At 45.8% G+C, this 26,737-nt stretch overlaps 1 protein-coding gene across 1 annotated transcript in view; it reads left to right on the top strand.

The window, feature by feature from the left end:
• The first annotated feature begins 3,530 nt into the window (after window positions 1-3,530).
• Window positions 3,531-26,737, top strand: part of FECH (ferrochelatase) — a 63,235-nt gene continuing 40,028 nt past the window's right edge. The window contains exons 1-4 of the mRNA XM_056544870.1: window positions 3,531-3,844; window positions 17,189-17,303; window positions 18,350-18,469; window positions 20,608-20,756. Of these exons, the coding sequence (XP_056400845.1) occupies window positions 3,778-3,844; window positions 17,189-17,303; window positions 18,350-18,469; window positions 20,608-20,756 (451 nt within the window). The 5' untranslated portion in view covers window positions 3,531-3,777. The remainder of the gene's footprint in view (window positions 3,845-17,188; window positions 17,304-18,349; window positions 18,470-20,607; window positions 20,757-26,737) is intronic.

The raw sequence follows: 26,737 nt of genomic DNA, 5'->3' as shown, positions 1-26,737 counted from the left end.
CAGCTGTGTGGGCATGCTAGGAGTTGTAGTTTTGCAAGATCTGGAGGGCTACAGTCTAGAGACCACTATAGTGATCTCAGACTGTAGCCCTCTAGATGTTGCTTGGCAACTCACCGGCTTCCGTCGCATCCAGGGAGCTGTCCTCTTCTGCCGCACGCCGCCCGCAGATCTCCGTCACCGCCCGCCGATCACCGTCGCTCCGCAGCCTCCGGACGGGTAAGTGGACGTCGGCACCCGGTCCTCTTCGTTTTCCACGTTCTGCCTGGCCTATTGTGGGTGGGCAGGACGGGGAAAACGAAAGTAAAGCGCCCCCGCCCCCGATCTGCTATTGGTGGCCGCGTCTAGACCGCCAATAGCAGGATAGGAGGGGTGGCACCCCTGCCACCTCACTCCTATCGCTTCAGGGGGATCGTGGGTGTCTTAGACAACCGCAATCCCCTTCTATTCCGGATCAACGGGTCACCATAGACCCGTAATCGCGCAAATCTCAAGTGTGAATTCACTTGCGATTTGCGCTGATCGCCGACATGGGGTGGTCTAATGACCCCCCTGGGCATTTGCACGGGGTGCCTACTGATAGATATCAGCAGTCACCGCGGTCACGTCCCCGCCCCACGCGCGGCGGTGACCGAAATTCCCACGGGTGTATGGATACGCCCTTCATCCTTAAGTACCAGGACGCAAGGGCGAATGCATAGCCCTTCGTCCCCAACAGGTTAAGAACCAGGCAAATTTTATTTTTGCGTTTTTGTTTTTTCCTCCTCGCCTTCTAAAATCCAGAACTCTTTTATATTTCCATCTACAGACCCATATAATGGCTTGTTTTTTGCGTAACCAATTGTACTTTGTGTTGAAACCTCTCATTTTACCATAAAATGTACGGCGAACCCCAAAAAATATTTTTTTAGGGAGGAAATTTTAATGAAAACCACAATTTTGCACATTTTGGAGGGTTTCGTTTTCGCACTGTACACTTTATGATAGAAATGACATGTGTTCTTTATTCTGTGGGTCAATATGATTAAAATGATACCCATGGTTAGTTACTTTTTGATTTTTTTTTAAGCGGTACAAAAAAATAAAACTTTTTGTACAAAATCAGTAATCTAAAATTGCCCTATTTTCACCACCTATAACTTTTTCCTTTTTCCGTATATAGGGCGGTATGAGGGCTCATTTATTGCGCCGTCATCTGTACTTTTTATTGATACCACATTTGCATATATAAGACTTTTAGATAATTTTTTATAAATTTTTTGGGAATAAAATGAGACAAAAAAGCAGCATTTTTGGACTTTTTTTTATTTTTTACGTTTACGCCGTTCACCGTACGGGATCATTAACATTACATTTTGATAGATGGGACATCTACGCACGTGGCGATACCAAATATGTTTTTTTTTTTTAATTTACGCTTTTTTCACTTTTTTTCACTTTTTATTTTTACATTTTCCAACTTCTTTTTTTACACTTTTTATGTCCCCATAGGGGACTATCTATAGCAATCATTTGATTGCTAATACTGTACAGTGCTATGCATAGGACATAGCACTGATCAGTATTATCGGCTATCTCCTGCTCTGGTCTGCTCGATCTCAGACCAGAGCAGGAGACGCTGGGAGATGGACGGAGGCAGGCGAGGGGACCTCAGTCCGCCATTACAGATGATTGGATCGCCGCGGCAGCGCTGCTGGCGATCCGATCATCTATTTTAACGTGCGCATTGCCGCAGATGCCGTGATCTGTACTGATCACGGCATCTGAGGGGTTAATGGCGGACATCCGTGCGATCGCAGATGTCGGCCATTACCGGCGGGTCCCCGGCTAATGATACCATCCGGTACCTGCCGTGCATGACACGAGCACTGCTCCGATGCTCGCGGTCATACACAGGACGTAAATGTACATTCTGGTGCGCGAAGTACCGCCAAGCCAGGACATACATTTACATCCGTAGTAGTTAAGGGGTTAATCCATCACCCATAGACTTCAATGTTAAAATGTTAACGTCCGTCAAAAATAATGGACATTAGTCATAACGGGCTATAAATGATAATGAAGACTAGTCCAAAAATCCCATTGAAATGAATGGGATTCTTTGACGGTTGTTTTATGGACTTTGTGATGGAAGATTTGCAGGAACATGACGGTAGTGTGAAAGGGCCTTAACATGTCCATATAATAGGATAACAAGCTGATCAGTGGGACTACCCACCAGTTCCAAGAACAAGGATATTATTCCCCCCAGAATGAAAGGAGGGCACCGCACATTAGTGACTACTGCTCCATTCGTTGAGTGGGGCTGCTGTAAGATTCTTAGTTTAGTACTAAGAAATGTCTGGCGGACCCCATAGAGAGCGAATGGAGGTGCGGTCCCCTTGAGATGCCACAATCATGGCATCTAAAGGCTAAAGTGAAAAGCTGCCGATGGGTTTGGGGCTCTCATTGGACCCCCACAGTGCGATCACAGGGGTCTGATGATTCAAGATGGCGGTTTTTTCTTATCTCCATGCGTCAAGTGTCGCTCATCTGCTATCAGTAGAGTGCTGATATCACTGAGCAATTGTATGCTACGGCCTAGCATCATACAGTCAAGGCAATCTAATGATTGCTTATAATAGTGCTCTATGGGATTTTAAAATAATAAAATCATGTAAAAAAAAGAAATAAAAATTATTATATTTCCCCCACTTTACCATTTTACAAATAAAAAAATGTTAACGGAAAAAAATAATTAAACACATTTGCTATTGCTACGGTAACTGAAAAGAATTGCTGATATTTGGTTGCATTAGATATAAAAAAAAAAAATAATAAGTGATCAAAAAGTCCCATCTAAGCAATAATGGTACCAATATAAACTACAGAAGAGCAAAAAATACGAAAGTTATAGTTCAGAAGAGGACCATAGTGAGCATACTTATTTTTCTACAAAAAGTTAAAGGGGGACATTTATCAAAACCTGTGTAAAATAAAAGTTGACCAATTGCCCATAGCAGCCAATCAGATTACTTCTTTCATTTTTGAGCGGCCCATTTAAAAATAAAAGAAGCGATCTGATTGGTTGCTATGGGCAACTGGTCAACTTTTACTGTGCACAGGTTTTGATAAATCTGCCCCATATTTTCTTAAAAATGTTGTAACATAAGACAAAACCTATAAAAACTGGCTATTGCTACAATCGTATGGACCTACATAAGATAACGTGCCATTTTACTATAAAGTGCACTGCATAGAAAACCCCACTGCACTGCCTAAAATTACATAACATTACGTGTCTCAAAGATTACATTTGACTGTGCCCTCAAGGGGGTTAAAAGTAGGTAAGAATTAGATAACATAATATAGCAATGTATGAGCCAATCACATCTCATCTTCTAGGTTTCCGGAACCAGCGGTAAGATTAAAGCTGCGCTCTGATTGGCTGGTTTTGGAGCAGCTTCAGGTTATATTTCTATAATAGCCAAAAGCGAAAGCTGCGATGTGATTGGTAACTATGGTCACCTGCTTCCGTAGCAACCAATCAGATTTCGCCCGCTATTGGCTGCTATGGGTGACCTGGTCTCAGGTGATGGGCACGGGCCGTGTTCAGCCACCTCTCCGGGCTCATCACCCGTGAGCTCCGGAGTCAGGTCCCGGGGCCCGGGCGGTGTGCCGGTAGTGGGCAGGTTTGGGCCGACCCTCTATGGGCGGATATGTGTGCGGGCACTGCCTACAGGGGGCGTGCCGCTTGTATAACTTTACAGGGGCCCGTGCCATCCGGCTTACACTGAGGGAATGCTCGGACTTGTGGCCAATATGGCGACCCTGAGAGCTGCGCGACGGCTACTGCTACCGCTACACGGTGAGTACGGGGTCTACTGCCTGCTCCCCCAGGGGATCATAAAGCGGAGGACACGTGACTGCGCTATATATTCTGCACTGTGTACTGACACTTGACTGCACTGTATATACCGCACTGTGTACTGACCCCTGACTGCACTGTGTATACCGCACTGTGTGTACTGACCCCTGACTGCACTGTGTATACCGCACTGTGTGTACTGACCTCTGACTGCACTGTATATTCCGCACTGTGTGTACTGACCCCTGACTGCACTGTGTATACCGCACTGTGTGTACTGACCTCTGACTGCACTGTATATACCGCACTGTGTGTACTGACCTCTGACTGCACTGTATATACCGCACTGTGTACTGACCTCTGACTGCACTGTGTATACCGCACTGTGTGTACTGACCTCTGACTGCACTGTGTATACCGCACTGTGTGTACTGACCTCTGACTGCACTGTGTATACCGCACTGTGTGTACTGACCTCTGACTGCACTGTGTATACCGCACTGTGTACTGACCTCTGACTGCACTGTGTATACCGCACTGTGTACTGACCTCTGACTGCACTGTGTATACCGCACTGTGTACTGACCTCTGACTGCACTGTGTATACCGCACTGTGTACTGACCCCTGACTGCACTGTGTATACCGCACTGTGTACTGACCTCTGACTGCACTGTGTATACCGCACTGTGTGTACTGACCTCTGACTGCACTGTATATACCGCACTGTGTACTGACCTCTGACTGCACTGTATATACCGCACTGTGTACTGACCTCTGACTGCACTGTATATACCGCACTGTGTACTGACCCCTGACTGCACTGTATATACCGCACTGTGTACTGACCCCTGACTGCACTGTATATACCGCACTGTGTACTGACACCTGACTGCACTGTATATACCGCACTATATACTGACACCTGACTGCACTGTGTATACCGCACTGTGTGTTCTAACTCCACTGTATATACCGCACTGTGTACTGACACCTGATTCCACTGTATATACCGCACTGTGTGTACTGACACCTGACTGCACTGTATATACCGCACTGTGTGTACTGACACCTGACTGCACTGTATACTGTATACCGCACTGTGTGTGCTGACACCTGACTGCGCTGTATGTATACGCCGCACTGTGTGCTGACACCTGACTGCGCTGTATGTATACGCCGCACGGTGTTCTGGCTGGCACCTGACTGCGCTGTATGTATATGCCGCACTGTGTGCTGACACCTGACTGCGCTGTATGTATACGCCGCACTGTGTGCTGACACCTGACTGCGCTGTATGTATATGCCGCACGGTGTTCTGGCTGGCACCTGACTGCGCTGTATGTATACGCCGCACTGTGTGCTGACACCTGACTGCGCTGTATGTATATGCTGCACTGTGTGCTGACACCTGACTGCGCTGTATGTATACGCCGCACTGTATGCTGACACCTGACTGCGCTGTATGTATATGCCGCACTGTGTGCTGACACCTGACTGCGCTGTATGTATACGCCGCACTGTGTGCTGACACCTGACTGCGCTGTATGTATATGCCGCACGGTGTTCTGGCTGGCACCTGACTGCGCTGTATGTATACGCCGCACTGTGTGCTGACACCTGACTGCGCTGTATGTATATGCCGCACTGTGTGCTGACACCTGACTGCGCTGTATGTATATGCTGCACTGTATGCTGACACCTGACTGCGCTGTATGTATACGCCGCACTGTATGCTGACACCTGACTGCGCTGTATGTATACGCTGCACGGTGTGCTGACACCTGACTGCGCTGTATGTATACGCCGCACTGTGTGCTGACACCTGACTGCGCTGTATGTATACGCTGCACGGTGTGCTGGCTGGCACCTGACTATGCTGTATGTATATGCCGCACGGTGTGCTGGCTGGCACCTGACTGCGGCACTGCGCTATCATTACTGCACAGAGCGAGTTTGCTCTGTGCGTAATGACGGGCAATACAGGGGTCGGAGTATAGTTACGTCACGGTTCCACCCCTCGTGATGTCATGGCCTGCCCCCTCAATACAAGTCTATGGGAGGGGGCGTGGTGGTCGTCACGTCCCCTGCCATAGACTTGCATTAAGGGGGTGGGCCATGATGTCAAGAGGGGCGGAGCCATGACATCACGCTGCTCTGTCCCCTGTATCGCCCGTCATTATGCACAGAGTGAACTCGCTCTGTGCAGTAATGATAGCGCAGTGCCGCAGCGCTGATCCCAGGGGTCCCCAGCGGGACCCCGTAGGTCTGACATCTTATCCCCTATCCTTTGGATAGGGGATAAGATGTCTAGGGGCGGAGTACCACTTTAACCCCTTAAGGACGGTTTTTCCGTTTTTGCACTTTCGTTTTTTCCTCCTTACCTTTTAAAAATCATAACCCTTTCAATTTTCCACCTAAAAATCCATATTATGGCTTATTTTTTGCGTCGCCAATTCTACTTTGCAGAGACATTAGTCATTTTACCCAAAAATGCACGGCGAAACGGGAAAAAAAATCATTGTGCGACAAAATCGAAAAAAAACGCCATTTCGTAACACTTGGGGGGCTTCCGTTTCTACGCAGTGCATATTTCGGTAAAAATTACACCTTATTATTCTGTAGGTCCATACGGTTAAAATGATACCCTACTTATATAGGTTTGATTTTGTCGCACTTCTGGAAAAAATCATAACTACATGCAGGAAAATTTATACGTTTAAAAATGTAAACTTCTGACCCCTATAAGTTTTTTATTTTTCCACGTACAGGGCGGTATGAGGACTAATTTTTTGCGCCGTGATCTGAAGTTTTTATCGGTATGATTTTTGTTTTGATCGGACTTTTTGATCACTTTTTATTCATTTTTTTAATGGTATAAAAAGTGACCGTACGGCTTAATTAATGATATATTTTTATAGTTCGGACATTTACGCACGCGGCGATACCACATATGTTTATTTTTAATCTTTTTTACACTGTTTTATTTTTTTTATGGGGAAAAGGGGGGTGATTCAAACTTTTATTAGGGAAGGGGTTAAATGACTTTTATTAACACTTTTTTTTTCTAAATTTTTTTGCAGTGTTATAGCTCCCATAGGGACCTATAACACTGCACACACTGATTTCTTACACAGATCACAGGCGTGTATTAACACGCCTGTGATCAGTGTTATCGGCGCTTGACTGCTCCTGCCTGGATCTCAGGCACGGAGCAGGCATTCGCCAATCGGACACCGGGGAGGCAGGTAAGGGCCCTCCCGGTGTCCGGTCAGCTGTTCGGGACACCGCGATTTCACCGCGGCGGTCCCGAACAGCCCGACTGAGCAGCCAGGTCACTTTCAGTTTCACTTTAGAAGCGGCGGTCAGCTTTGACCGCCGCTTCTAAAGGGTTAATACCGCACATAGCCGCGATCGGCGATGTGTGGTATTAGCCGCGGGTCCCGGCCGTTGATTAGCGCCGGGACCGACGCGATATGATGCGGGATCGCGGCGCGATCCCGCTTCATATCGCGGGAGCCGGCTCAGGACGTAAATATACGTCCTGCGTCGTTAAGGGGTTAAACATGACTGTGGGATTCTACTAGGGAAATCATGTTTTATAATTTCCCCTTCCTGGATCCTCCCTATCTTCAGCAGCAGATCAGCACACAAACTGTTCAATACAGTAGACTGTTGGCTTCCCAGACAGTAGTCCTGTGGTAATGACATGTATATGTTGCCTTTCTTTCCTTCAAGGAATGTATAAAATACATTCTCATATTAATACAGAGGAGTCTGAGTCGGGGAGTCGGAACATTTATCTACCAACTCCACAGCACTGCTCTAAGGCTATATTCACATGTCGGAATGTCTACACGGAAAATCTCAGTGCGGACATTCCGCAAACTGTGGGGCACCAGCATAATATGCCGGCGCTAGGACCGCACAGGAATGTGCAATCTTGTAGACAGCTATGCCTTTTGTGTGGACTCCGCACCAAGAATGAACATGTTTATTCTTTGTGCGGACACTGATAATGGAATTTCCATGCCGAAAAATTCTCACAGTACAGCAGAATCGCGCTAAATTCAACGGGACTCTGCTTCAGCGGAATTTCCATGCCGGATTCCAATGCGGAACCATTATGGTATTCCACTGCACAGTGCACGCAACGGAATTTTAGCAGCAGATATTCTGCCTCCAAAATAATGATCTGTCATTCTTCAGGCAGAATTTGCTGCAGTCTATGGGGACTGAAATGTCTGCGCTCGCTGCACTAAGAATCTATGGCCGGATTTTGTCCAGCAGGAAACTCAGCAGTGTGAACCTAGCCTTAGGCCGGGCTCACACGATGGACTTCTGAACGGACTGGCTGGTTAAGTCTCCATGCAAAACTTTGATCTGTGGATGGATCTTCTGCATGGAATTCTGTCCAGACAATCCACATGGTAAGACCAAAATTACGTGCAGGATCTTACAACCAACTCGCCGGCCAGAAGCATACAACAGAATCCATTCCTAACTTACTCTGTCATGTGCACTTGACCTTAGGGATGTCCTGCAGGAAATCCGCAGGATAAGGGGATATGTTTTTTGTAGACTGGAGTACTCCTTTAAGTCTCCATAGGGGACTATTATAGTATACATTGGGTTGTATCACCCTATACCCCCTGGTATTACCACCCTGCAAGTGGCCACCACAGCTCACCCACACTTGATCACCCAGCTTTTACCGAAAATACACTGCTCAAAAAAATAAAGGGAACACTTAAACAACGCAATGTAACTCCAAGTCAATGACACTTCTGTGAAATCCCACTGTCCACTCAGGAAGCAACACTGATTGACAATCAATTTCACATGCTGTTGTGCAAATGGAACAGACAACAGGTGGAAATTATAGGCAATTAGCAAGACAACCCCAATAAAGGAGTGGTTCTGCAGATGGTGACCACGGACCACTTCTCAGTTTCTATGCTTCCTGGCTGATGTTTTGGTCACTTTTGAATTCTGGCGGTGCTTTCACTCTAGTGGTAGCATGAGGCTCAGGTAGTGCAGCTCATCCAGGATGGCACATCAATGCGAGCTGTGGCAAGAAGGTTTGCTGTGTCTGTCAGCATAGTGTCCAGAGCATGAAGGCGCTACCAGGAGACAGGCCAGTACATCAGGAGATGACAAGTAGGCCGTAGGAGGGCAACGACCCAGCAGCAGGACCGCTACCTCCGCCTTTGTGCAAGGAGGAGTAGAAGCACTGCTCCTCCTTGCACAAATCACCTCCAGCAGGCCACAAATGTGCATGTGTCCACTCACAGTCAGAAACAGACTCCATGGAGGTGGTATGAGGCCCCGACATCCACATGTGGGGGTTGTGCTTACAGCCCAACACCATGCAGGATGTTTGGCATTTGCCAGTGAACAAAGACTGTCAAATTCAACACTGGTGCACTGTGCTCTTCACAGAAGCAGGTTCACACTGAGCACATGTGACAGAGTCTGGAGACGCTGTGGAGAACGTTTTGGTGCCTGCAACATCCTCTAGCATGACCGGTTTGGCGGTGGGTCAGTAATGATGTGAGGTGGCATTTCTTTGGGGTGCCGCACAGCCCTCAATGTGCTTGCCTGTGGTAGCCTGACTGCCATTAGGTACCGAGATGAGATCCTCAGACCCCTTGTGAGACCATTTGCTTGTGCGGTTAGCCCTGGGTTTCTCCTAATGCATGACAATGCTAGACCTCATGTGGCTGGAGTGTCAGCAGTTCCTACAAGAGGAAGGCATTGATGCTATGGACTGGCCCGCCCATTCCCCAGACCTGAATCCGATTGAGCACATCTGGGACATCATGTCTCGCTCCATCCACCAACGCCACGTTGCACCACAGACTGTCCAGGAGTTGGCGGATGCTTTAGTCCAGGTCTGGGAGGACATCCCTCAGGAAACCATCCACCACCTCATCAGGAGCATGTCCAGGCATTGTAGGGAGGTCATACGGGCACGTGGAGGCCACACACACTACTGAGCCTCATTTTGACTTGTTTTAAGGACATTACATAAGGTTGGATCAGCCTGTAGTGTGGTTTTCCACTTTGATTTTGAGTCTGACTCCATATCCAGACCTCCATGGGTTGACAAATTTGATCTCCATTGATAATTTTTGTGTGATTTTTGTTGTCAGCACATTCAACTATGTAAAGACGAAAGTATTTCATACGATTAGTTCATTCATTCCTATCTAGGATGTGTTATCTTAGTGTTCCCTTTATTCTTTTGAGCAGTGTATTTTTCTGGAGACATGAAGAGAAGTACCAGATAAGGACTGTCCACACTGCTGAATTTCAGCTGGCAGAATTATACTTGCAGCAGAGCCCTGTGGTTTTTAATGGGATTCTACTACTCTACGTACACTGCAGGATTTCAGCAGCCGAATTTCACCAGAGGAACAGATCTCCCCCAAAAGAATAAACATGTTCATTCTTTGGGCAGAATTCCATAGAAATGAATTGGACTTCTGTCCAAAATCAGGTGTCAGTGGAATTATAATTGTAATTCCGTCCAGAATTTCAGAACCGAATTTATTAGAGATGTCCACTGGGAGTTCGTACTGGCACAAAACACCCATTCTCCACCCATTATTTTATTTTATTTTTTTTACTTGCCAGTCTTTTTGTGGCAAGGTAAAAAAAAAATAAATAAATAAATAAATAAATAGGTGGTTGCCAAACTTATACAGTGACAGTCGCCTTTTAATTTCTCAGCCAAGTGTCAGGGAGGTGGGACAGAGCTGCTCTAGTGCCACAGCCTGGCACCGCATACCTTACAACCCTTGATTGATGTACAAGCTTGTAGATTAGTCAGAGTGGATAAGTGGGGATAAACGAATAGATATGCCAGGCTGTGGCACTTGAGCAGCTTTGTCTCACCTCCTTTACGCTTGACAGAGAAATAAAAAGGCAATTTTTATACATTTAGCAACCACCGTCCTCTCCAGGAAAGGCACAGTCTGCTCTTATACCCTAACAGCTATCCAATCATGTCTGCAGCAAATATACTGACCGATTCCTTTTACTGCACGCTATATACTACTGTGTATACAGACCCCTTACTGATCTCTATATATACTACTGGGTGTATACTGACACCTCACTGCTCTCTATATACTACTTTGTGTATACTGACACCTTACTGCACATATTACCCTGTTTTTATTAAATCCTATTCTCACCCCTGACATTTAACCCTTTTATAGGTGTCTCGTCTCATATGATTTGGACCCTGACATATAAGTAGCTTAAGAGAAGGATGAGGCTCCATTTGTCACCCCATCAGTACCCCTGCAATGTGATCAGTACTAGCAGCATCCTTTTTAAGTGGTTAAAACACAGTAGTATATAGAGTGCAGTAAGGTGTCAAGATATACCCAAAATTATTAATAGAGGTTAGTGGAGAGCTAGCAAAACCGTTAACAGATTTATTTAACCAATCCCTGGTAACAGGAGTCATCCCGGAAGATTGGAAATGAGCAAATGTCGTGCCCATTCACAAGAAAGGTAGTAGGGAGGAATCAAGCAACTATAGGCCAGTAAGTCTGACATCAATAGTGGTGAAATTAATGGAAACCCTACTAAAGTATAGGATTGTGGAACATCTATAATCCCATGGATTGCAAGATGAAAAACAACATGGGTTTACTTCAGGGAGATCATGTCAAACATAGAAGACTTAACAATAAACTACAGTCATTAAGCTTGGACTCCCATATTGTTGAGTGGATTAGGCAGTAGCTGAGGAATAGACAAGAGGGTTGTAGTCAATGGTGAATATTCATAGCAAGGTCTTGTTACCAGTGGGGACCTCAGGGATCTGTACTGGGACCAATTTTGTGTTCAATCTTTCAGTGACATTGCAGAAGGTTTGATGGTCAGGTATTGTGGTATTGGTCTCTTTGCTGATGACACAAAAATATGTATCAGGGTTGATGTTACTGGAGGGATACACCAAATGGAAAAGGACTTAGGAAAACTAGAAGACTAGTCAGAACTCTGGCAACTGAAATTTTAAGGAGTATTCCAGGAAAAAAACTATTTAAAAAATCTCAATCCTTACAATAATTATCAGCTGCTAAAGTTGAGTCTGGCAACAGTGCTCTCTGCTGACATCTCTGCTTGTCTCAGGAACTGCACAGAATAGAAGAGGTTTGCTATGGGGAATTGCTTCTACTCTGGACAATTCTCGAGACAGGTGTCAACAGAGAACGGTTAGACAGAAAAGAACACAACTTCAGCAGCTCAGAAGTACTGAAAGGATTAAGATTTTTTAATAGAAGTAACTTACAAATCTGTTTAACTTTCAGTTGAGATATAGAGGTGTGTGTGTGTGTGTGTGTGTGTGTGTGTGTGTGTATGTATATATGTATATGTATATATATATATATATATATATATATATATATATATATATATATATATATACTCTCCAAAATCCCATTGTCGCTCCTTCCCTTCTAAGCCTTGTAGTGCACCCACAGAGCACTTAAAATCCACCTATGAGGTATTTCCTTACTCAAGAGAAATTGGGTTACAAATTTTGGGGGGCTTCTTCTCCTTTTACCCCTTGTAAAATTTCAAAAACTGGGTCTACAAGAACATGAGTGTAAAAAATGAAGATTTGGAATTTTCTCCATTTTGCTGCTATTCCTATGAAACACCTAAAGGGTTAAAACACTTTCTGAATGTTATTTTGAATACTTTGGGGGGTGCAGTTTTTATAATATGGTCATTTATGGGGTATTTCTAATATGAAGACCCCTCAAATCCACTTCAAACCTGAACTGGTGCCTTTAAAAATTCTGATTTTGAAAATTTTGTGGAAAATTGCTGCTGATCTTTGAAGCCCTCTGGTGTCTTCCAAAAGTAAAAACTTGTCAACTTTATGATGCCAACATAAAGGAGACATATTGTATATGTGAATCAATATATAATTTATTTGGAATATCCATTTTCCTTACAAGCAGAGTTTCAAAGTTAGAAAAAATGCAAAATTTTCATGAAATTTTGGGATTTTTCACAAAGAAAGGATGCAAGTAACGGCAAAAATTTACCACTGTGTTAAAGTAGAATGTCACGAAAAAACTGTCTCGGAATCAGAATAATCGGTAAAAGCATTCCAGAGTTATTAATGAATTAAGTGATAGTGGTCAGAATTGTGAAAAAAAAAAAAAACTGTCCTTAAGGGGTTAAACATGCATGGGATAGGCATAAGTCTATCCTTCATATAAGATAGGGCCAGGGACTATTGATAGGATTCAGATTATTGGGCAGACTAGATGGGCCAAATGGTTCTTATCTGCCGACACATTCTATGTTTCTATGACAATCCTGGAGAGGCTTTGCTAACAGAAACAGGTCCCGCACAGTGATCCTGACATACAGTAGTAGTTATAAGCGTGTACACCAGTGTTTGCTGACCTGTGGCTTGCCATCTGTTGCAGAACTACATTTTCCATCATGCCCTGACAGCTGCAGAGCCATAGGTTGGAGACTACATCCCAGTACCACAAGGAGGTGGGGTCCTGAGCAGTTGAGACTATTAAGTGACTATAACATGATGTGCACGTCTACAGAAAACTGGTCTGTGCTGACTGCAGGTAGTAAAGGGGAAGGACCAAGAGCTGAATGCTGCAAAACACATCAACTAATAGGATCTACAGACACGAAGAAAATAACACTGAGCTCCGATCACTTCAGTGCCCATATCAGTGTTTCCCAACCTTTTTCGGGTCGGGGCACGCCTCGGAAATTTTTTTTTTCCTCGGGGCACCGCTACTGAGGTTGACAAGCAAGAGAAAAAAAAAAGGAGAAAACGGTAAAAAACGCAATGCACTATATCTATTTATTTAGTTTAAAGTGCTGCTTTATACAGCAACTCACCAATGACGTCGTCTCTAATTTGCATCGTTGCCTTCTCTTCTCCATCTGGTCTGGGCCATCATCACGATTTCTTCCACACACAAGTCTTCACCTTTAAACCTGCAAAACAAACCTATTAGGCGCCAAACTTTTTTTTTTTTTTTTTTTTTTACATGGGTGACAGAGGGGTTTAGAGGAGTGTACAGAGGGGTGTAGAGGAGCGCACATGGGTGACAGAGGGGTGTAGAGGAGTGTACATGGGTGACAGATGGGTGTACATGGGTGACAGAGGGGTATAGAGGAGTGTACATGGGTGACAGATGGGTGTACATGGGTGACGGGTGTAGAGGAGTGTACATGGGTGATGGGTGTACATGGGTGACAGAGGGGTGTAGAGGAGTGTACATGGGTGACAAAGGGGTATAAAGGAGTGTACATGGGTGACAGAGGGGTGTAGAGGAGTGTACATGGGTGACAGGGGTGTAGAGGAGTGTACATGGGTGACATGGGTGTAGAGGAGTGTACATGGGTGACAGAGGGGTGTACATGGGTGACAGAGGGGTGTAGGGAGGTGTACAAGGGTGATAGATGGGTGTAGAAGAGTGAACATGGGTGACGGGGGCATAGGGGTGACAAAGGGGTGGACAGGGGGTCAGAGGGGTGGACAAGGGGGTAAAAGAGGGACAGAGGGGTGGACTGGGGTAACAAAGGGACAGATGGGTGAACAGGAGGGTGGACATGGGTGACAGGGTAGACTATGGGGGTAGACGGGGGTAAACATGAGGGACAGGAATGGACAGGGGGGTGGACATGGGTGAGAGGGGAGGTGGACATGGGTGACTGGGATGACGGGGGGTGGACATGGGTGACTGGGGAGGTGGACATGGGTGACAGGGTAGACTGGGGAGGTGGACATGGGTGACAGGGTAGACTGGGGAGTGGACATGGGTGACAGGGTAGACTGGGGAGTGGACAAGGCAGACATGAATGACAGGAGGGTGGACATGGGTGACGGGGATGATAGGTGGGGGGACATGTGTGAGAGGGGGTGGACATGAGTGACGGGGGGGGGGGGTGGACATGGGTGATAGAGATGGACAGGGAGGTGAACAAGGCGGACATGGCTGACGGGGGGGGGGGGGGGGGATAGAGGGTGGACCTGGGTGACGGTGGGGGGTTTAGACAGGGTTGAGAAGGTGATCAGAGGGGTGAAAAGGGTACGGTACCTTAAGCAAGCCGGCCCGCGCAGCTTGCAGTTCCACAGTAGGCACGGGAGTCTGGCGCAGGTGCAGCTTGTTCCGCCCCAGGCAGGGACCCATTTTCGGCTGACTGCGCCGTAAGGGAGAGGGGGACGGAGGGAGACGGTGGGGGACACAGGGAACAGAGGAGGAAGGAGGGGGGACGGAGGGGAACACAAGAGATGCAGGGGGATGCTGTGCGCGCACTGCGCACGCAGACTTCCCTTCCCCCCCCTGCGCCGTCAGGCCGGGGCGGGACATTTAAAAAAAAAAATAATAATAATAATAAAAAAAAAAAATCACGGCAAAATCCCGCGGCACCATGGGCAGTGCTGAACGACACACACGTGTACCGCGGTTGGGAATCACTGGCCCATATAGTGGTGTGTGTGTGTGTGTGTGTATATATGTGTGTGTATATGTGTATATATATAATATAAATATTACGATGCAGCACCAAAGCATTTCATGCAAAAAGGCAATTTATTCCATGATGTACACGGAGACTACATTTCGGCGGCCTCTCGCAGCCATTTTCAATTGGAGGTGAGAGGCCGCCGAAACCTAGTCTGTGTACATCATGGAATAAATCGCCTTTTTACATGAAAACACTTTGGTACTGCGTCGTATCTCCCATATGTTCAAGAGAACCAGAGGACCATGGTTCTAAATAAAGATGGATAAATTATAACAGGTGGTCTGAATGTCACCCTAAATCTGTCCTTCACAGTACACAGCTACAGTGACCTCTTTTGGTGACAAGGAGGTATTACAAGTACCGTGCACGCTATACTGTAAATCAGTCTTTCCCAACCAGGGTGCCTCCAGCTATTGCAAAACTACAACTCCCAGCATGCCCGGACAGCCTTTGGCTGTCCGGGCATGCTGGGAGTTGTAGTTTTGCAACAGCTGAAGGTGCCCTGGTTGGGAAACACTGCTGTACATACAGGGCTCTTATGGATTTCTCCATAGCTGCATGGTGTATAGTGGAACGAATAGACACGCTCAAACACCCCCTTAGTAACTTTTTTTGTTCCAAAATAGCTGCTCTTCAAACACAGTCCACACAGTGTCAATAAAATGTCTTTAGTCTGATTCTTGATACTATTTAATATTAATAGTAGTAATAATTAGTAATATTCTAATGCTTTATGTATAAATTCATTATTTTTAGGACCTGATTGCTGTCAGTAAGTGTAGTGGCCTTCCCATAGCTGAGGGTCTGCTACAGTTGTATCCAGTTTATACAGTTCTACAGCTCTCATGTCTGTTGCCTTGATAAATTGCTACAATGTATGTGTCTGGAGAGCAGCCTGTTTAGCTCACAGACTGCCAAAATAGGATACAGTTGTAGCTTCATCCACAGATCAAAATATGAAGACCTTTTACACCAGGAATACCAAACTCCCGTCCCGCGGAACGAAATTTGGGGCCCGGATACCGGGCGGGTGATTTCTTCAGGCATTTAGCACTGCTTTGGGTGGGCAGCGTTAAATGCCGAAAGACTTCACACACGTCGGCACACACTGCTACTGTACCTATATCTCCCTGCTGCAGCCCAAAAGGAGCCTTCCTGGAGGGATGCGCGCGATTGGTGACATCATCGCATCTACAGCTCAGGACGCCGGGACGCTGTCGTCCTGTACGGCACATGTGATGACGTCCCCTAACCCGCGTATCCCCGCAAAGAAGGCTCGTTTTTAGGCTGCAGCAGGGAGTTGTAAGTACTGTAGCTGTGAAACTTGACTAATTACTTGCCTAATAAGGGAGGACCTACTTATCACCAGGGGCTAACCTATCTTCTTAGGGGGCATAATTGTTTAAATAGGAGCCCTACCTGCCGGGGGTAATATCTATCTGGGGCCTGTACACTTATTGGGAACCCCTACCGGTAGGGCTCCCTAGTAGGTAGACAGGCCCCCAGATATGATCCCAATAACTGATGGGGGTAATATCTATCTGGGGGCATGATAGGGGATTATATGTGAGGGGGGGCATGATGGGGGCATTATATATGTGAGGGGTGCATGCGGCCCAGCCTCTACCTCCAGTGGCCCTCAGATAATTTAAGTTTAAGACCCCTGTTCTACACCAATTATACTTTATTTTTCATTAAAACCAGAACCAGAAAACCCCCTTGTTTGAGTTTCAGCTTGGTAAGTGGCAAAAAAATAAACCTTTTATCATTTTCTTCATTACTGACAAATGTTTCTATTTCTGCAGCTTTAAAGTCAGATGTGACAGTATCTTCAGCGAATCAGCGGTGGAAATCTACAGCAGCAGCTGCTGCAGCGACTCAGGGCGTAGAGGCGAAAGTGCATGTTCACCCTGATAAGAGGTACGCATCTACATGTCTGTTTTGGGTGGGAAGCCTTGTCAAGCAGATTTCAACCAGTGTTACATTTTTATGTTATTAAATGCTGCGGCAACTGTCACTTTTAAGGTCTTTCCCAGGAATAGAAAAACAGAGCTAATTTCTTTCAAAAAATGCTCCCTGTTTGTCTCCAGGTTGGGTGATGGTTCTGGAGCCAAGTTGTAAAACCACACCTAACCTGGGGACAGACGTGGAGCTGTTTTTGAAAGAAATTAGCTCTGTGTTTCTATTCCTGGATAACCCCTTTAACACAGGATAGTGGATAAGTGTCTGAACGCGGAGAGTACAGCCTCTGAAATCTCCAACAATCTCCAGAACAGGGCACCAAATCTCCCAGCTGTGAAGAATGCAGTGTGAACATGCACTCCTTGCTTTCTATAGGGCAGCCCCATATATACGACAGTACAGTGTATCTTCAGTGCTCCCATAGCTAGGTGTGGTGCATGCCGACTCCATGTAACTTTGAAGATTCAGGCTCTGTTCTGGAAATCTCTAGGGGTCCCAGACATGTGCATTTTCACCAGCACTATCATAGCACAGCAGAAAGTAGGTGTTGTCCTGTGATTGGCCAAAGAAGTATGGGAAAGGAAGTCCAGATGTGAGTACTGCTGGTAAACAGCCCATCTCTAATGTTTCTCCCTGAAATAGAGAGCATGAGAAATAGCTGTGCACCATGGGGGCTCTCAGGGCCTCAATAACGGCAGTGAGAGCCTAGAAATCATCTGATCACCACTCTAAAGGTTAAAAATAACAAAACCAATAACAAATGCAGATTTTTAGGGTTAACATTAAAGGGGGGGGCTTTGGGGCAAATCTCCATTTTCCGGTCCCGCTGTGGTCCTGTTGTTCCTGCTTCCAGTGGCGTTTCTTCTGCAGGAACTGCCCCTTCAGCCTGTTGACTGGCTAAGCAGAAGAGAAATGTTACCTGAAGGATAAAACATGACCACTTTTTGTTACTTGCATTGTGTTTAATGTCATTCAACTGATTGTGAACCTTACTTTTTCTTTAGGAAACCTAAAACTGGAATTCTGATGCTGAACATGGGTGGTCCTGAGACTCTCGATGATGTCCATGATTTTCTTCTTAGGTTATTTTTAGACAAAGATCTCATGACTCTTCCAGCACAAAGGTAAGTATGGTAATTCTCTCTCTCTCTCTCATACCTCAGCTGTCCATGAGATGGCTCTAAAGGCCTTTTGATTGGATGCTAGAGCTGTCAGTCAGTCATTGATGACATGTCCATAATTGCCACCACTGAGACCCACATGCTTCCATAGAGGCCAATTATTTAATCTCAAGATGTTCTCCTAACCACAGAATAAGGTATATCAAGATAATCGGTGAGGTTCTGACTACTGGCATCCCCACTGATCACAAGAACAGAGGTGAAATGTCCCCCAGAATGTATGGAGCATATACCACGCATGTGTAGCTTGTACTTCTGTTGAGTTACAGAACACTTCCGAGCACGGATGCTTAAAAGGCCTATAGAGAATAGATGGAGCGCTAGCTGTGCACTCATAGTGCAGTACAGTGAGTCTGGGAACCATTTTCTCCCCTTTCTTGTGATCAGTACCAGCAGTTGGACCCCACTGATCACCTTTTCATCCCCTTTCTTGTGAATAGGATAGAACTTCTTTTGATGGGGAATTCCACTATTTAATTATGGGATGCGTAAATGGTAACACAGCAAGCTGTACAATATCTTAATATTGAGACTTAAAGGAAAACTGTCAGCCTGTTCACCCACACTAAACCCAATGCACTGGGTTATAGTGTGGCTGAACAGGAGTCTATAAAGGGTTCACTTTGTAAAGTTTTGTTTCTGCCGAGTTAGTGTCCTCTAAAGTGTCGTACTTCAGCTCCTGTGTTGCACTCTGCAGGTGGGTACTCCACCGGCAGTCTCTGGGTTCTGGAGGAAGGCACCGAAGTCCACCCCGCCTTGTTGCATATTAATTTTATTTGGGTTCCGAAGGAAGGATTCCGAAGTCCATCACCCCTTGTTGTATAATCATGCACTGCTACTCCACATCCTAGTGACGTGGATTTATGCGCCCCCTGAGCGCAGCACTTTGTGTTCAGAGCGCATGCACTGAATTTTTTACCCAGCACTCGCGTCCTGATGACGTGAGAGCTGAGCATCGGGAGAGACTCTCTACACTGTTTAAGGCTGGGTTCACATCATGTTTTCTCCTATACGGGAGCGCATACGGCAGGGGGGGAGCTAAAACCTTGTATGTAATTCATTTCAATGAACCCGCCGCAGTGAAACGTTCGGTCGGCTCATTTTTGGTTGACCACGGTTTTAGGTGAACGGGAAAAGGCGCATACGGTGAAAAAATTAGCTGACCGAACATTTCACTTCGGCGGGCTCATTGAAATGAATTACATACGGGAGCACAAGGTTTTAGCTCCCCCCCCCCCTGCCATATGCGCTCCCGTATGGGAGAAAACGTGATGTGAACCAGCCCTAACTGCGTGTGTGCCGGTCCCTTGCTTCATTCTGAAGTCGGGAGTAGCGAGGGACCGGTGCATGTGCAGTTACGTAGCACAGAGCATCTCTCCCGATGCACAGCTAAAAGGACGCGAGAGCTGGGTAAAAAATTCAAAGTGCTGCGCTCAGGGGGCGTATAACTCCACGTCACTAGGATGTGGAGTAGCAGTAAATAAATATGCAACAAGGGGGGCGGACTTCGGCGCCTTCCTCCAGAACCCAAAGACTGCCGGCGGGGGACCTGCCTGCAGAGTGCAACCCAGGAGGTGAAGTGAACGCTTCAGAGACTCCTGTTGACCCACACTATAACCCAGTGTATTTGGTTTAGTGCGGGTGAACTGGATGACTGTTTTCCTTTAAGTAAACATTGTAGTATAACATGATGTGCTGTTTATGCAACTTTCACTGACAAACTGCGTAAAGCAGCCAGTTCATATGTTTTCAGCTTTCCAAACATGTTCAGCAGCCACAAACTGGATGGGGTCACAGGGCCCTCAGTCTTGCCTCCTCACTCCCCCTGCTGATGTCTGTGTCTGTTCTCTCAACACTTGTTCGTGTTGTGTTCCAACACTAGTACTTAAGACAAAGCTTCACCCCTCCCCCTTTGAAATTACTTTTTTGTCAAATTATTGAAAATTCACATTCTCTATTTCTTATGTTTTTTTATTTTTAAATTTGACAACTAATAAATATGTCACCACTCCCACAGCAGCCTGTGTACCGAAAATTTGTTGGTCTTAAATTGTATTCACCGGTTCATTCATTCATTTTAGTAAACTTGGACCTTTTATTGCCAAACGCCGAACACCAAAAATTCAGGAACAATACAGAAAAATTGGTGGTGGATCCCCAATTAAAAAATGGACAACACATCAAGGAGAAGGCATGGTGAAACTGCTGGATGAACTGTCCCCTGCCACAGGTAAATGTTAATTAGCAGTAATTTTAATGCGGTTTACGCAAAGTAATGTATTCCACTGCCTGGAAAACATATATCCTGGATGCATTGGGCCTTGTGATCAGAGTATATACTCTCATCATATACCTCCACAGTTATCAAAAACACAAGGCTACTTCAAAACATTCAGCTACTTCACCCAGGTTCACAGGATCCAGTTGTTAAAGGAGTTGTCTGGTGAAAAATAACTTCTCTCCTATCAAATGGTAGGGGATAAGTTATAGATTGTGGGGTGTCCCAGTGCTGGGACAGGGTCCCGGCAGTTGGTTTGAAGGGGCCGTGCCAACCCCTGCACAGAGCGCTGGCTGACACTCCCCTCCATGTACCCCATAGAGATACAGTGACCCCCTCGACCTACGATGCCCCCGACATACGATAATTTCAACATGCGATGGCCTCTCAGAGGACATCGCATGTTGAAGGCAGCATCAACATACGATGCTTTTTTATGTCGGGGCCATCGCATAAACGGCTATCCGGCAGCGCTGACTGCTTCAGCTGCCGCCGGATAGCCATTTACGGTGCCCGGTGAGCTCCAGTGATGGTCACTCACCTGTCCCCAGGGCACCGGCGCGTCCTCTTTGGGATCCTCTGCATCGTCAGCGCTCTCCATCAACGTAATCACGTCGCTGCACACGCCGTCTCGTCATCCAATAGGAGCGGCGTGCGTAGCGACGTGATGGTGGCGACGGAGAGCGCGGTTGCCGGGGACGCGGAGGCCTTGCCGGAGGCCCCTGCGATCTATAACTTATCCCCTAACCTTGGGTAGGGGATAAGTTATTTTTTACCAGACTACTCTTTTAGCATAACTGCTTGTTTGAACTAGAAAGAAGTGCGGTCACGGTACCATTACCTGTTTCAGTTGTAAGCGCATCCTTAGGACATTCGTTACAAATAGATTATCCATGGCTGGCAGTGTACTGTCCCTGCAGTAATTAATGGGTAGCGTGATTTCATAATCTCACTGGCTTCATCTCGGAGGATGACTCTTTAGCAGATACAGGACAGGTAGGTATGTTGTATAATGGGAACACAGTGTAAAAAAAAATAAAAAATAAATAAATAAATAAAAAATATATAAATATATATATATAATTTAATATTATAGTGTGTGTGTATATTCAGAGGATGCAGTGTGTTGCATTACCATATTCAAGGTGCACACTGTGCAAAGCTTTTTTTCGGTGACAGTATGGGGCAGGGTATTCAGAGAGAACCATGTGTGGCAGTATTATCCCCTTGAGGACACACACAGGTTTAATTTTTGCTCTTTCGTTTTGCCTCATCCTTTTTTAAGGGCCCCATGAGGGTTTTTTATTTTATTTACTAGCTGAGTACCCGGCGTTGCCCGGTTTTTCCTTTTCTAATTCTTGTTGTGGAGGAAAATCGACAAAAAGGAAGCTTTTGACTTCATATCTAGTCCTCATATATTGTTGTCATGTCCTGACCGATTAGTGATGAAGATATTGTAAGCTGAAAATAGGGACTTGGCGTGATTTGCAAGCCAGACCGATGCACAAAAAGGGTAGAGAATAAAAAGGGTGGGGCTTAAAATGTGGGCATGTCTTTGGGAGATGGGGTGTGGCTTGCAAGCTGAATTGACACATTCACCAGGAGATGCGGAGCTTGTGGAGTAAGGTACTGGAAGTCCCATATACTTGCATGGGACTTGAAACAAAAACCCATCTTTTATATAAAGGTGTAGGTAAGGGTTAATTTAACTATCATATATTTTTATTTGACATAAGTAATGTGTACCAGGTATTATTGAAATATCTCCAGCCGTACGGAAGTTATGTGGGGACATATATTTCCCATTGATTTTCATGGGACGTTAAACAAAAACCCAGACCCTCACAAATGGGGGGTAGTTAAGGGTTAAATTAACTATCCTATATTTTAAGTGGACATATAAGTAACATGTGACCAAGTATTATCGAAATATCTCCAGCCGTTTGGAATTTATGCAGTATGTATATGTATATTTCCCATAGACTTGTATGGGACTTTAAACAAAAACCCAGACCCTGGCAAATGGGGGGTGAGTAAGGGTTAAATCACCTATCCTATGTTTGTTGCTGACATATTAGTAACGTGTGCCAAGTTTCATGTTAATATCTTAAGCCGTTCGGACGTGATGCTGGAACACATACACACCACACATTAAGGGTGGGCAGTTTATATGGATACACCTTAATAAAATGGGAATGGTTGGTGATATTAACTTCCTGTTTGTGGCACATTAGTATATGTGAGGGGCGAAACTTACCAAGATGGGTGGTGGCCATTTTGAATCCAACTTTTGTTTTTTTTCAATAGGAAGAGGGTCATGTGACACATCAAACTTATTGGGAATTTCACAAGAAAAACAATGATGTGCTTGGTTTTAACGTAACTTTATTCTTTCATGAGTTATTTACAAGTTTCTGACCACTTATAAAATGTGTTCTATGTGCTGCTCATTGTGTTGGATTGTCAATGCAACCCTCTTCTCCTACTCTTCACACACTGATAGCAACACCGCAGGAGAAATGCTAGCACAGGCTTCCAGTATCCGTATACACAGCTATATACTACTATATACACCGCAGGAGAAATGCTAGCACAGGCTTCCAGTATCCGTATACACTGCTATATACTACTATATACACCGCAGGAGAAATGCTAGCACAGGCTTCCAGTATCCGTATACACTGCTATATACTACTATATACACCGCAGGAGAAATGCTAGCACAGGCTTCCAGTATCCGTATACACAGCTATATACTACTATATACACCGCAGGAGAAATGCTAGCACAGGCTTCCAGTATCCATATACACTGCTATATACTACTATATACACCGCAGGAGAAATGCTAGCACAGGCTTCCAGTATCCGTATACACTACTATATACACCGCAGGAGAAATGCTAGCACAGGCTTCCAGTATTTATATACACTGCTATATACTACTATATACACCGCAGGAGAAATGCTAGCACAGGCTTCCAGTATCCATAGCTTCAGGTGCTGCACATCTCGTATATTCACAGCAAAGACAATTGCCTTCAGATGACCCCAAAGATAAAAGTCTAAGGGGGTCAGATCGGGAGACCTTGGGGGCCATTCAACTGGCCATTGACGACTAATCCACTTTCCAAGAAACTGTTCATCTAGGAATGCTCGGACCTGACACCCATAATGTGGTGGTCACCATCTTGCTGGAAATACTCAGGGAACGTGCGAGCTTCAGTGCATAAAGAGGGAAACACATCAACATGTAGCAATTTCACATATCCAGTGGCCTTGAGGTTTCCATTGATGAAGAATGGCCCCACTATCTTTGTACCCCATATACCACACCATACCATCAATGTTTGTGTTCCAACAGTCTTGGAGGGATCTATCCAATGTGGGTTAGTGTCAGACCAATAGCGGTGGTTTTGTTTGATCTTCACCATTCACATAAAAGTTTGCCTCATCACTGAACAAAATCTTCTGCGTAAACTGAGGGTCCTTTTCCAATTTTTGTTTTGCCCATCCTGCAAATTCAGTGCGCCGATCTGGGTCATCCTCGTTGAGATGCTGCAGTAGCTGGAGTTTGTAAGGGTGCCATTTGTGAGTAGCTAATATCTGCCGAAGGGATGTTCGACTAATGCCACTCTCCAGTGACATGCGGCGAGTGCTACGCTGTGGCTCTTACTGAATGAAGCTAGGACAAGCCACTGATGTTTCTTAATTAGTGACAGAATTAATGCGTCCACATTTTGGCAAATCCAACACTGAAACAGTTTCACGAAATTCAGCAAGCAGTTTGCTAACTGTAGCATAGGAGATGGGTGGTCTCGTAGGGCGTCTTGCATTGAAATCTGCAATGACCCGGTTAGTGTGTTCACCAGACATCAACACAATTTCTATCTGCTCAATAATCAATAATTTCACCACAAAAATCTACGCCGAAACAAAAAAATATTTGTGGGCAAAATTAGAAGAAAAAAAAATTGCCATTTTGTAACTTTTGGGGCTTCAGATTCTACGCAAAGCACTTTTTTTTTATTTTTTTTATTTTCAAATAACATACAAAACATAACATGAACAAATAGAGCCATCATACAAATGTGGACAATAAGCAAAACAAGGTGAGCAACCCATATAGGCTACATAGATACTTGTAGCAGGGACTATTGAGGTGAGCCAATAAAATAACGTAATAATTAACAAACCCAAGATGTTAGGTTGCATAGGAGTCTTCAATCAAAAAATGGGAGTGGAAAAGAACTCCCAGCAGAATCAACAGAAAGGGGAGTCCACCGTTCCCCTTACAGAGTGTATAGTGAAAAAAAGGCACTGAAAGAAAGGCCTGAGAGGAGGGAGAGTAGTATAACAAAAGAGCAGTCAGAAGAGGGGCCAAAATCAGAGAAAGTAACAGAGACATGAAGAGGAGGAGAAACGCACACATAGACAGAAGGATAAGGGGGAGGGGATAGGTTCAGGGAGCCGCGGGGGGGGGGGGGGGGGGGTGGACAGGGTCTACACGGGCACGACAGCCGGTGGGAGTCTTGGAAAGCCAACCATTTGAACCAAGTCTTATTGTAGCGCTCATGTTCCTCAGGCGTCAAAGCCAGCAATTCCTCCATCCGTTGCGTGGAGGAGATCTCCGACAACCAGTCCCGTATAGTAGGAGGTTCAGGAGAACGCCACCTACGAGGAAGAACAGTCTTGGCCGCCTGCAACATGTGACTTAGGAGAGATTTACGGAATGAAGAAGCCGAAATCGGGAAGGGAAACAATAGAACTGCTTCGGGGGAGTTGGGCACGGATATCCCAGTGACCGTCCCAATAGTGCGGGTGACAATGGACCAAAACTGGCTGGATGCCTGGGCAGAGGTGGGGGGGGGGAAAGATGGCGGAGGGTCCTGGGACATGATCATGTCCCGGGGCCAGCGATCGCAGCGGGACCGGCAGAGGCAGCGGTGGACAGAACTGTGAAGATCAGCGGTAAGTGATCTTCACTGCTGCGTTCCAGGAGTTGCCAAACTACGACTCCCAGCAAGCCCAGAAAGCCAAAGGCTGTCTGGGCATGCTGGGAGTTGTAGTTTTGCAACATCTGGAGGCCCACAGTTTGGACACCACTGTGCAGTGGTCTCCAAACTGTGCTCTTCCAGATGTTGCAAAACGACAACTCCCAGCATGCCCAGACAGTCCAGCATGCCCAGACAGTCCAGCATGCTGGGAGTTGTAGTTCTGTAACATGTGGCCCTTCAGATTTTGCAGCACTACAACTCCCCAGCATGCTGGACAGTCTGGGCATGCTTGGAGTTGAAGTTTTGCAACATTTGGAGGGCTACAAGCTTGGACACCACTGCACAGTGGTCACCAAACTGTGACCCTCCAGATGTTGCAAAACTACAACTCCCAGCATGTCTTTCGGCGGTCTGGGCATGCTGGGAGTTGTAGTTTTGCAACAGCAGGAGGCACCCTTTTTGGGAAACACGGAGTTAAGTAACAAACTCAGTGTTTTGCAACCAGTGTGCCTCCAGCTATTGCATAACTACAACCCCCAGCATGCACGGGCAGCCAGAGGGCATTCTGGGAGTGTTAGTAGTATGCCTCCAGCTGTTGCATAACTAAAAGTCCCAGCATGCCCTCAGTTGTCACTGCATGCTGAGAATTGTAGTTTTTGCAACGGCTGAAGGATCACTGGTTGCGAAGTTTGTTACCTAACTCAAGTGTTTCGCAACCAGTGTGTCTCCAGCTGTTTCAAACTACAACTCCAGGCATGCACTGATAGACTCTACATGCAGGGAGTTGTAGTTCTGCAACAGCTGGAGGCACACTGGTTGCGAAACACTGAGTTAAGTAACAAACTGTGTTTTGCAACCAGTGTGCCTTCAGCTGTTGCATAACTTCAACCCCCAGCATGCACAGACAACCAAAGGGCATGCTGGTTGTGGTAGTTTT

The sequence above is a fragment of the Hyla sarda genome, chromosome 1 (genome assembly GCF_029499605.1).
Source record: "Hyla sarda isolate aHylSar1 chromosome 1, aHylSar1.hap1, whole genome shotgun sequence".
NCBI lineage: Eukaryota > Metazoa > Chordata > Amphibia > Anura > Hylidae > Hyla > Hyla sarda.
The sequence above is the reverse complement of the archived record's forward strand: the minus strand, read 5'-3'. Positions and strand labels throughout refer to the sequence as shown.